Source organism: Myotis lucifugus, unplaced genomic scaffold (genome assembly GCF_000147115.1).
Source record: "Myotis lucifugus unplaced genomic scaffold, Myoluc2.0 scaffold_3007, whole genome shotgun sequence".
In the NCBI taxonomy this organism is placed as follows: Eukaryota; Metazoa; Chordata; class Mammalia; order Chiroptera; family Vespertilionidae; genus Myotis; species Myotis lucifugus.
Window position 1 is genome coordinate 1 of NW_005874055.1, and position 12,448 is coordinate 12,448.

Sequence of the window (12,448 nt, forward strand, 5' to 3'; positions counted from 1 at the left end):
CCCTGAGCCCTGGCTGGCTTGGCTCAGTGGATAGAGCGACTGCCTGCAGACTGAAAAGTCCCAGATTCAATTCACAGTCATGGTGCATGCCTGGGCTCAATCCCCAGTGAGGCAGCCAATCAGTGATTCTCTCTCTGTCTCTCGCTTCCTCTATGAAATCAATGAAAATATCCTATATAATAAAAGCCTAATATGCTAAGTGTCTGGTGATGCTGGACGCCAGGGGCAGCGACTGTGGCTGTGCCGCCCAGAGACAGGCCTGGAGCCGACACCGCTGTGTCCTGGGAGCTCTGCCTGTGGCAGGAGCTTCTGTTCCTGGGACGGATGGAAGCTCCTAGAAACTCCTCGTGGGGGTCACTGGGCAGCGACTGGGGATTTCCAACCGGCAGGACCAGACCACAGGGCACAGCTCCCAGCTCACCACTGAAATGTAAAGTGATGTTAGAAAACGTCGATTCACACCTTTCAACCTGGAGCAGAAGGCGTTCTGTTACCAACGCTTTTCCATCAATTCCTCCGCCCACAGTTTCCACCAATATGCACCATCCTAGAATTTTTAAATCAGCCTTATTGTGACTTTCACATATAATAACATACATGCATGTGAAGCTGGCTGAGTGCTGACTAATATAGTGTAAAGTTTTAAAGAAGCCCCAGCACAGCAATTAGAAAACGTCAACATTTTTTTGACAAACAGGTCCCCCATGTTCCCCTTTCCTCTCAGATAAATGCCAACGTCTGACTGTGCGTTGAGAACAGATCCCAGGAGTGACCACAGCCCACGGCTCATGGAGAACGATGGTGTCAGGAGGAGGAAATATGGACAGAAAATAACAGTGACCACCTGACCCCGGAAGAGGACAGCCCACGAGGGCTTCCTTACCCCCAACCCCCCACCCCCCACCCAGCCCTGGGGAAGGGCCCCTTTCTCCTCGGGGCCCTGTGTCCCCGGGAAGGAGGCCTCCCGCCACCAGGAGTGAATCCCACACAAGACAGAACCGAGTCCCTCACAGAAGGGGACGCGCCCCCACGGGGCTGTGCCTGCTCTGGCCCTGACCTGAGCCCTGACCCTGGTCTAAGAGTTGGTGCAGGAGCCGCCACTTGAGTCCTGACCACGGACCAGCCCCGAGAGCTGTGTTCAGACTCCCCCTGAGGATGCCAAGTAGAGACTGAAGGTGCCCCGAGGTGAGAGGAGGCCATAGAGGGGACCCTGGCCTGGCCCTGGGGCAGGGGCAGAGGACAGAGCAGTGGGAAGGCAGAGGTGGCCTCTCATGGGCTCTGGCCCCCATGTCACTCAATGGTGTGTCTGGGCCTGGACACTAGAGGGCGCTGGGGGTTTGCTCCTGAGGATCTGGGTGCTCAGAGCTGGGACCAGCCCCTGACAAAGCCCAGGACCATCTGCTCAGGGCTGTCAGCTGGGACTTCCCCAAACCTGGGCCCACACAGCCCCTCCCCCGCCCACACCAATGGCCATCCTCAGGCACAGGGACCTGACCCAGGGCCCAGGGAGGGATCATACCAGGGGGTCCTCATTTGCATGAGTGGGCCCTCCCTCCCGCAGACTATGAAGAGGGGAAGGGAGAGGTGTGGGGAGCTCTGCTTCAGCTGTGGGGCCTCAGGAGGCAGGACTCAGGGATGACCTCCACCATGGCCTGGGCCCCTCTCCTCCTCACCCTCCTGGCTCACTGCACAGGTGACTGGATAAGGGGACGGGGAAGGGGCCTTGGGAAGACACACGGGCCCTGCTTCCTCCTCTTGTCTCTAGACCCAGACTCACCATCTCTGTGTCTCCCCCTCTTGCAGGATCCTGGGCCCAGTCTGTGCTGACTCAGCCATCCTCAGTGTCGGGGGCCCCGGGCGAGAGGGTCACCATCTCCTGCACTGGAAGCAGCACCAACATTGGGAATGGTTACTATGTGCACTGGTACCAGCAGCTCCCAGGAAAGGTCCCCAAACTTATCATCTATGAATATAGCAAACGGCCCTCAGGGATCCCTGATCGATTCTCTGGCTCCAGGTCTGGCAGCTCAGCCTCCCTGACCATCACGGGGCTGCAGGCTGAGGACGAGGCTGATTATTACTGCCAGTCTTATGACAGCAGTATCAGCGGTCCCACGGTGCTGCAGGCCTGTGGGGAAGTGAGACAAAAACCCGCTGTCCCGCTGCAGTGGGGCCCGGGGCAGCCGCATCCTCTGATGAGATGGCTGTGCCTTTGCTGATGGCCCGAAACCTGGCTCTGAGGCCCCCCCAGGGGACTGTGTCTGCGCAACCTGTCCTCACCCTTTGAACCTGCCCATCAAGCCGCCCGTGGCAGCAGCACATGGTGTGCGTGTCTCAGCCTGAGCAGACCTGCCTGGGCGTCAGGGGGCGGCTGCCTATGGGGCCAGGACGGGGCAGGGCAGACCCAGGGCCCCGAGTCCAGCTGTGCCTGCGTCAGAGCCCCTGAGGGAGGTCCTGTGTGTGTTCTGTGACCTGGGGCTCCCCACACAGCCTGGGACCCCCATCCAGCTGGAGAGCAGGCGCCTCTGTGGTTTCTGATCCACTCCCTGGGGCAAGTCTGCCAACTCGGGCCCCGTGAACCCTGCAGGGCGGGCACTGAGGCCAAGGCTGCCTGTCCCGGCCCCTCCTGTGCCCGCAGCCCCCGTGCCCACCCAGAGCCCGTCCTGTGAGGACTGAGGCCACAGGGAGCCCTTCTCACCTGCCAGAAGGGGCCCCCCCAGCAACTGCCACTCAGGCTCAGCCTGTGGCCTCTGATTCTACTTCTTTTCCCTCCCCAACCCCGCCCCGTCCCCAGGGGCCAAGTCCCACAGTTGGAGACCGGGTGGAAGCTGACACTGTCCTTGCACCTGAAGGTGCTAGCAAGGATGGGACCCTTACTCACACAGTTTTCCCAGACTTGTTTGGATGGCAGTTATCAGTAGAATGAGAACAACCTTTGTAGAATGAGAACAGCCTTTCATGGCTTACCAAGAAGTCTGTAACTATTTACTGAGATTTCCTGTACCGAGAACTTGCCCTTCTGTTCTGTCTCTCCCCTAGAGATTAAGCGGAACAAAGAATACATTCCTCTTGACAGACCTCCTATTCAGTGTTTTGTGTATAAAAGGCATTACTTGGTTAATAAACTTCCTGCAGTTCCTCGATTGACCTGTAGTCCTCCCGATCCCGCTCTCCTGTCTTTCTTTCTTTTCTCAATTCCCACCTCCTACCTCAGCCCGGTTCAATCGGTCAGGCTGACCCTGACATCACAGGACAGCCCCTGGAGCATGAATGGGCCTCCTTCCCTCTCCCCTCAGAGGCCCTCACAGCAGCCTCTTCCTGGACACAAGGCCTGACACCAAACAGGAGGCCCATCCCATCAGCGGGGACACTGAGCCCTGAGGAGTGAGGGCCTCAGTGTGGCTCCTGGTCTTTGGGGCAATGCCCTCCCCCCAGGAGCTCACACGCTGCTGTGGGCCGTGCCCTACCTGTGGGGAGAGTGTCAGTCACCACATCCGCCAGCTCCTCACCATCCCCTGTAGCTTGTGCCTCAAATGCGGAAACATGCACGAAAGGACAGCAGGGAATTTTTAAAAATATAAGCACATTTTAGGACACAACACAACGTGGGTAACAGAAAAACAGAACATACAAATGTTGAAATATAAAGGCATTTTCTAAAATTTAAAAAAACCCACGTGTTATAAGGTCCACCGATAAATGTGGAGCCCACCAAACCATTTTTTTTTAAATGAATCACTAACTCAAATCAGATGACAATGATTTGATGCCTTACAGCGTTTGAAATGTTTGTTGAATGGTCCTTCTTTGAATATGACCCTGAGGGTATTTCTGGAAAGTTCCTCTCTCCTTCATTGACCTGAACAGCCCCCAGGAGCTCATCACACCTGAGCAGCTCCCTCACCTGTGAGGTTGGACAAGAGGCTCACTGTGCATTTATTTGTGCAGCATCTTCACTGGAAGAGAAACCGTATTCATTTGTCATTTGTGAATGTTTAAGCTCATCACACAGATGCAGACCTGAGAGTGAAATGCTACGGTGATCAATACAGAGAATCACATCGCAGTATCTGGGCTCAGACCGTGGGTGTGGGAACAGGGACAGAGACCTGGGAGCCCACAGCCAGCTGGGCTGTCAGGGCTTTGGGGCAGAGGAGGGTGTGTCCTCCCACCAGCAGGGGGTGCTGTGGGACTGCCAGGTGATCAGCACACAGCTGTTCAGTGAGACCTTCACACAAGGGCACCTGCACTGTGGGCTCCCTGCTGTCCTTGGTGGCCTGGCAGCGCCCCCTGAGCAGGTCCCTGTGTGTGGTCTCAGCAGGTGCTTCCTCCCAGGGCCCCCCAAGGGTGAGCCCACCTCCATGCTCCTCAGTCTGGGGTGTGAGCTGAGCTCCAGCCCCAGGGCCCAGGGAGGGGCTGGGCAGTCCCTGGAGGGACCCCATTTGCATGGCAGCCCCTCCTCTGGCAGAGGGTGGGGAGAAAAGGAGGCCTGGGCAGCCCAGCCCCACTGTGGGCTCAGGGCTGTGAGCACCATGGCCTGGACTCCTCTGCTCCTCGCGCTCCTTTCTCACTGCACAGGTAGGGACAGGCCTGGGACCGGGCTTCTTCCCTTCCTGCTCAGTCTCCTGGGAAATGTCCCCTGGTCCCTGCCCATCACTGACAAGTGTCTGTGTCCGCAGGGTCCCTCTCCCAGCCTGTGCTGACTCAGCCGCCCTCCCTCTCTGCATCTCCGGGAGCCACAGCAAGACTCACCTGCACCCTGAGCAGTGGCTCCAATGTTGGTGGTTACTGGATACGCTGGTACCAGCAGAAGCCAGGGAGTTCTCCCCGGTACCTCCTGAAATTCTACTCAGACTCAGATAAGGGCCAGGGCTCTGGGGTCTCCAGTCGTTTCTCTGGATCCAAAGACGCCTCGGTCAATGCGGGGCTCCTGACCATCTCGGGGCTGCAGCCTGAGGACGAGGCTGTCTATTACTGTGACACATGGGACAGCAGCTCTAAGACTCTCACAGTGGCCCAGACCCACAGGGAAGTGAGACAAAAACCTCCTCTCCGCTCTCCTGGCCTGACCTTGGCCCCTGCTGGCGGCTCCGCCCAGGTCTGGCTCAGCCGTGACTGTGCTGATAGGTGTCCATCCGGCACCGGGTGATGCCTGGACCCGGGGTCCTGACAGGGTCACAGCTTTGGCATCAGGTCAGCGTTTCCATTGATTTGTTGCTCATGGAATGTGTGCCATGTTCACGTTCCCACAGGTAACATTCCTCAGGGATGAAGGTTCCCATGGAGACATTGGAGGAGGTTGAGTCAGATTCATTCAGGCCAAGCTCAGCTCAGAGTCAAGCAATGACTGAGAGAGGATCCTGGTCTGAGGGCTCAAATCTGAATTTTGCATTAAAAACCAACCTACTGAAATGAAGGTTGGTTTTTTATGAACTTTTATGAACGTGTGAGGCAGTATATATAATACCAGGGAACTATCAAAATTTGAAAATAACAACATCCTATCTCTAGGCACATGCATATGAGCTCCTTGAGGATACGTCTGGCTGTGATGCGAGGCCGCTAGAACTTAGCTCCGGGGCCAAAGGACCAGGGTGTCAGGGTGTCTCCATCAGGTCCTGGGTCTCCCTTGTCCTCACGATTAAACAGGACCCAGGACAGGGTCCCAGATGGTCATGCTCATGCGGGCACTCCGCCAGCCCTGCCCCATGCCCTGCAGCGTGGACCCTGCCTGTGCACACGGGTCCCTGCAGCTCCCCTGCTCCTCCAGCTCCTCCAGGGACCGGGACCAGGACAGACAGCCCAGGCCTAGTGCCCCGGCCCAGGCAGCAGCTCTGGGGAGAAAGGGGTCATTTTCATCCATCAGCACCGGTGACATCTCAGCAACACTCTGCACCCATGACACAGCCACATCCTCAGGACATGGGGGTCCTCAGCCCGGCTGGCGGGGTCAGTGGTTGAGTGTTGACCTGTGAACCAGGATGTCAGGGTTGTATCCCGGGTCAGGGCACATGCCCAGGTTACATGCATGAACCCAGTGGGGGGTGTGCTGGAGGCAGCCAGTCGATGATCCTCTGTCATCATTGATGTTTCTTTCCCTCTCTCTGCCTATTACTTCTCTGAAATCAATAAAAATATATATAAAAACAGACAGGAATGTTGGTTCTCATTTTGGTCGCCATGTCAGCTACCCCAGAGGCCCCTGTCACAGGTTGAGGATGAGGCTGAGCATCACTGACCAGCCCACCCCAGGGCCCCGCCCTCCTCCCAGCACAGCCCCGGGGGTGTGAGTCCCCTTCCTGGGCTCCCAGTCTCTCCCGGGAGGTGCTGACTCCAGGTTGGATTATCATCATCATCATCGTTACATTTCAGAGGATCCTGTTCAGTGAGCACAAGAGAAATGAGTTGGCAGCTCCTCTCCTTGCCATCTCCCACCCACACCCCCGGGGCAGCAGGAGGTCACAGGTTCTGGCAGCTTCCCTGGGGGCCGGACAGACAGAGCAGAGCACAGCTGAGCCTCTGGAGGAGGAAGGTCACTGTCCTCACCCCAAGGTCAGGAGCGCCCTCTGCAGACTTGGGCGGGGAGGGCCTGTGGGACTCTATGGTGCCTGCAGGCCCTGCTCTGAGGGGAGGGTCCATCCTGGAACATGAAGGAACATCTTCCGGGGCTTCCACAGCATTTTTCCAGGGGTCTGGACAGGAAGGCTGGCGTCTAAGTTCTCACGACATCCCATTGCTGTGTCTTAAAGGGCCAGACTGATTATCACACAAAATGACTCCAAACAGGTATTGATGGTTTCCTGTGGCTTTTCCCCTCCATCGATCTGCCACTGTCCCCCCGACACACGCATTCAATGTCTTCAGCTCTTTGTGTGGCCATCGCATGGGGACGACGAAGAGATGGCTCCCCCTAAACCCACACCCAGCTCATCACACAGGGCCCAGCGCAGAAGGCACTGCGTCATCAGCCAACACCCCCCATTCCCTGGACGGATGAGCGCGTCCACAGAGACAGACTGAATGAGTGACATGCGTGTCAGGAGCCCCCTCCCGTCTGTGCAGAGGGAGGAGCCCAGGGCTGTGTCCCAGGCTCATGTCCCTTCTCAGTCCCCCAGCGCCCTCAGGACTCTCAGCACCAGAACATCTCCCCTGAAGGCTGGGGCCCAGCTGACTGTTTATGAACGTGTGAGGCCGTATTTCTAACCGCCTCCCAGACCAGCACCTCTCAGTCACGTCCGTGCTGGCACCTCCCAGGCTGGCCCAGGATGAGAAGCTGCAGTGAACGCCAGCGTCTGTGCCAGTCAGACCAGGAAGTGGGAACAGGGACAGTGGCCTGGGAGCTGCAGACACCAGCTGGGCTTAGGGCTTAGGACCAGGGCGATGTAGTGTGTCCTGAGGCCAGCAGGGGGCGCGGTGGGATCGCCTTGTGGCCCCCACACAGCTGCTCACTAAGGACTTTCCACTCACAGGAGCCAGGACCTGGGGGCTGGGCCCTGTGCGCCCTGATGGGGACCAGCTGTGTCTTTGCTGGCAGCGCCCCCTGAGCAATAGCCTTTGTGTGGTCTCAGCAGGTGCTTCCTCCAGGGCCCCCAAGGGGTGAGCCCACCTCCAAGCTCCTCAGTCTGGGTATGAGCTGAGCTCCAGCCCCAAGGCCCAGGGAGGGGATGGGCAGTCCCTGGAGGGACCCCCATTTGCATGGCAGCCCCTCCCCTGGCAGAGGGTGGGGGAGAAAAGGAGGTCTGGGCAGCCCAGCCCCACTGTGGGCTCAGGGCTGTGAGCACCATGGCCTGGACTCCTCTGCTCCTCGTGCTCCTCTCTCACTGCACAGGTAGGGACAGGCCTGGGACCAGGCTTCTTCCCTTCCTGCTCAGTCTCCTGGGAAACGTCCCCTGGTCCCTGCCCATCACTGACAAGTGTCTGTGTCTGCAGGGTCCCTCTCCCAGCAGCCTGTGCTGACTCAGCCGCCCTCCCTCTCTGCATCTCCGGGAGCCACAGCCAGACTCACCTGCACCCTGAGCAGCGGCCTCAATGTTGGTGGATACAGGATAAACTGGCACCAGCAGAAGCCTGGGAGCCCTCTCCGGTACCTCCTGAACTACCACACTGACTCAGATAAGGGCCAAGGCTCCGGGGTCCCCAGCCGCTTCTCTGGATCCAAAGACGCCTCGGCCAATGCGGGGCTCCTGCTCATCTCGGGGCTGCAGCCTGAGGACGAGGCTGACTATTACTGTCTGATCTGGTACAATAATGCTCCCACAGTGACACACACAGATGGGGAAGTGGGACAAAAACCTTGGCCTCCACCAGAGTCTTGGGTCCCAACATGTGACCTTGTTAACATAAATTCCATGTGCAAACTACACGGGGAAGGACCTTCTGGTTTATAAAGAGTCACTTTCCATGTTTGATCCCATGTCTCTGAGTCTCAGGAAAACAGATCCAACACCAAAACTCAGTGGTCATTATGTCCCTGAAAGGTGGCCTGTCCTCTGTGGGTACGAAGCCCAGGTCCGTGCGATGGCTGTTTCTGACTTGAATTAAGGGAAGAGCTTTGTAAACGGTTCCCAGAGCCCAGGACCCTCCCAGCAGGCGGTCGAGCCGGAGCACAGACTCGGCGCCCAGAGGTCAGAGCAGTGACCCCTCAGTCCCCGGGCTCCTCGCCCAAGGCTCCTGCCCAGCCCTGTGCACACGGAACAGGCTCTCAGCTTCGAGGGGCTGGGGAGCCTCGGGCCCAGGAGGAAGCCCAGGCACAGGGCTGGCCATCACCTCTGCTGGGACCCTGACCTTCAGTGCCATTGGGGAGAGGGGCTGTCAGAGGGAAATGGGTGGCCTGGGCCCAGGGACCCTCTTTGGGTCTCGACAGGGTGAGCGAGCTGGACGGTGGCTGGATGCTGAGCTGCTCCAGGAAGGATGCGGGCGCCTGGGTCTATGGGGGAGACGCTCTCACAGCTGACGCCACTCAGGCCCATGGGGCTCCCGTGAATGGGGTTCCCTGAGCCACAGGCTCTGACTGTGTCCTCTCCTCTCACCCACCGGGGCTGTCCTACCCCCAGGGTGTGGGTGGCTGTGGGCCATGGGGAGCAGGACCTTCCCAACAGGTGCCTGTCACTCCCGCTGGGAAGCTGTTGATGAGCCCAGATCCCAGGTCACCTTCTCCTGAACCTGGGTCAGCAGACACACTGACCGTTCCCATAGCAACGGTCCCCACAGCACCCAGGCAGAGCACCTACCGGACCTTGTGACCTAGGACAGAGGAGATTGACAGTCCACAGCTCAGCTCTCTTCACTTGCTCTTCATTTGTGCACGTGGCTTCTTTTTGTAATACATATTTTTCATGTATTTTTAAAAAATATATATTTTTTATTTAGAGAGGAAGGGAGAGGGAGAGAGAAATAGAAACATCAATGATGAGTCAATGATCGCCTTCCTCCTGCATGCCCCATACTGGGAATGGGGCCCGCAACCGGGACTTGTGCCCTGACCAGAACTTGAACTGTGACCCCTGGTTTCTGGGTTCATGCTCAACCACTGAGCCCTACCAGCCAGGCTCACACGGCCTCTGTGACCACCCCTCGTCTCTGGCCTGAGAAGGAGGCTGCCAATCGCGGTCACGTGACTTATTAAACCCGCTCCCAGGAGAAGCTCCAGCTCTGGGGCGGGTGAGTAGGCACCTGCCCTCCTCTCCTGCAGGACCAGCTCACCCTGGACCCGATTGCAAAAATATGACTGACAGCCCTGGCTGGTTTTGCTCAGTGGATAGAGCCTCGGCCTCCTGACTGAAGGGTTCCGGGTTTGATTCTGGTCAAGGCACAGGCCCGGGTGAAGGCTCCATCCTCTGTAAGGGGCATGCAGGAGGCGCCGATCAATGATTCACTGTAATCACTGATGTTTCTATCTTCATCTCACTCTCTCAAATCAACAAAAATGTATTTTTATTAAAAAAAAGGGAGAATGGCCGAAACCGGTTTGGCTCAGTGGATAGAGCATCGGCCTGCGGACTGAAGGGTCCCGGGTTTGATTTTGGTCAAGGGCATGTACCTTGGTTTCGGGCACATCCCCAGTGGAGGGTGTGCAGGAGGCAGCTGATCGATGTTTCTCTCTCATCGATGTTTCTAACTCTCTATCTCTCTCCCTTCCTCTCTGTAAAAAAAAGTCAATAAAATATATTTTTTTTAAAAAAAGGGAGAATGAAAGGCACCCAGAGGCTCCTCATAGCATCTTCACAATGTCCAGATTCTGTGTAAATTACCCCTCATTATGTCAAAAACCAGGAAGTTAAACACGTGAAGGAGGAATGAGAATCTACTGACACCAACACTGAGGTGACCCAGAGGAGGGGATTCTGGGGCGGATGTATGAGGACAGCGATCCCACAGTCCATGGAGGAGCAGCTATGAGCTTCATAGTCCAAAGGGAAGAAGAGACACCCAGGATTCAATAGACTCTGTGGACACAGCCCAAGGGCAATTATAGAACCAAAAACAAAACAGGGGAAATCAGGGGGGAAGCTCTCTGCAGGGAGTAAGAAGGAGGAAATACCTGGTTGGTTTGTTTGTTTGAAGTGGCATCATTCCTTCTGTAGTTCCTGCCACCATGACTATTCCCTAGGGCGTCACCAGGGGGCGCTGTGGCTCTTCTCAGAGCTGCAAGGCTTGAAGCCAACTCACATGGTTCTCATTGAGTGGGCCCTGCGCCCATGCCCATGGCCTGGGTGTGAGGTGACAGCAGGTGCTTCCCCTCAAGGGACAGACTCAGAGCCCACAGCCTCCCCAGCCTCCTCCTCACAGTGAAGCTTCAAACTGGGCCCAGGACCCAGGACTGGAGGGTCCTGTGGGCTCACATTTGCATAATGACCAGCAAACACCCCCTGTGCCCAGGAGGCCGGGAGGAGATAAAGGGACACCCGAGACCAGCACCTGCAAGAGACCGAGGCACCTTGGAAAGTCTCCACCATGAGCTGGACTCCCCTCCTCCTCCTCCTCCTCCTCCTCGCTCTCTGCCCAGGTTCAGGGCCATTTCAGAGACCAGCCCGTGGAGGGGTCCCTCTGCCTTTATTCTACATTCCTGATCATGTCTGTATCTATTTCAGGGTCCAGGTCTCAGGCTGTGGTCACTCAGGAGCCCTCAGAGAGCGTGGTCCCAGGCGTGACGGTCACTCTCACCTGCAGCACTAACACTGGAGAGGTCACCAGCGGTCACTACCCGTACTGGATCCAGCAGAAGCCTGGCCAGGTCCCCAGGACACTCATTTATGACACAAGCAATAAACTCTCCTGGACCCCGGCCCGGTTCTCAGGCTCCATCCAAGGGGGCAAAGCTGCCCTGACCCTCTCAGGGGCGCAGCCTGAGGACGAGGCCGAGTACTACTGTGCCCTGTGGTACAGCAGCCGTCCCCACAGTGACAGGTGCGGGCGGGGAAGTGGGGCACAAACACAGGGCTCAGGGCACCTCTGCTTCTGGGGCCCCGTCTGCTGTTCACGGGGCTGCGTCCCGCTGGGGTGGCTCTGAGGGTTGTTCTCCGAGTCCCCGGACCAGGCAGTCGCATTAATTATTCTCAGCTGTGAGAGTCAGTATAAGCAACAGTCTCACAGGAAATGGACAGGGGCAGCAAAAGGAAAAGTCACACTCACACTCACACTCACACACACAGTCAAGGGTGCATTTCACCTGCCCAGCATTTAATAATCAAGATAAAACTTAACAATATAGTAGAAAAAACAATACAAATGGAGCCACTTTGAAATGCAGTTGGGGCCTCCCTCCCAGAAGAATTTCCTTCCCGTCTTCCCTTCACACCGTGTGAGGTTGGGGGGCAGGACCCTGTAGAGGGGTCACAGCACCGTGTCTTCCAAAACCGGTCCCTCTGCCCCAGAGCAGGTTCCCACAGACTCTCTGAGGCCTGGGTGTCTGTCCCGCGGGCTCAGCTGTGAGGACAGAGTCAGGGACCGAGGCCCAAGCTGAGATCATGTCAGGGTTGGACGGAGCCTCCAGATGCTGGAAAGAGACAAGAGAGCACCTACCCGGGGCCTTCCTGGGAGGGCGGGCCTGCCAGCACCTTGACCTCAGACTTGAGCCCCACCCCTGAGAGGGACCCTCTCCCTGGTTCTGGGGGGCTCAGTCTGTGGGCCTCTGTGGCAGCGTCTCCAGGACACAGCCCGTCAGGACAGTCCATCCTGCTCAGCCTGGGGGTGAGCTGAGCTGCAGCACCAGGGCTCAGGGGGCTGGGCAGTCCCTGGAGGGACCACATCTGCAGGGATGGCCCCTCTTCTGGCCGAGGGCGGGAGGGAAGGAGGCCTGGGCAGCCCCAGCACCTGGCCCGGGCCTGGGGAACCTCCTTGAGCTTGGCCACCTGCTCAGAGCAGGGATTTGCTCTTTCTCCTGAGAGGACATCGCCAGGGACCTCTGAGCTCCCAGGAGCGGGAACTGGGCTCCATCCCCTGCTGACCC

At 57.6% G+C, this 12,448-nt stretch overlaps 3 gene segments (V, D, J or C); all 3 read left to right on the forward strand.

The window, feature by feature from the left end:
* Nucleotides 1-4,532: 4,532 nt before the first annotated feature.
* LOC106695784 lies at nucleotides 4,533-5,149 on the forward strand. The segment is given in 2 exon segments: nucleotides 4,533-4,578; nucleotides 4,680-5,149. Coding segments are annotated over 2 exon segments (516 nt in total).
* A 2,633-nt stretch (nucleotides 5,150-7,782) lies between these two features.
* LOC111824619 lies at nucleotides 7,783-8,996 on the forward strand. The segment is given in 3 exon segments: nucleotides 7,783-7,828; nucleotides 7,930-8,308; nucleotides 8,864-8,996. Coding segments are annotated over 3 exon segments (558 nt in total).
* A 1,917-nt stretch (nucleotides 8,997-10,913) lies between these two features.
* Nucleotides 10,914-12,448, forward strand: part of LOC106695783 — a 1,861-nt gene continuing 326 nt past the window's right edge. The window contains 2 exon segments of the V gene segment in view: nucleotides 10,914-11,005; nucleotides 11,091-11,406. Coding sequence covers nucleotides 10,954-11,005; nucleotides 11,091-11,406 — 368 coding nt within the window.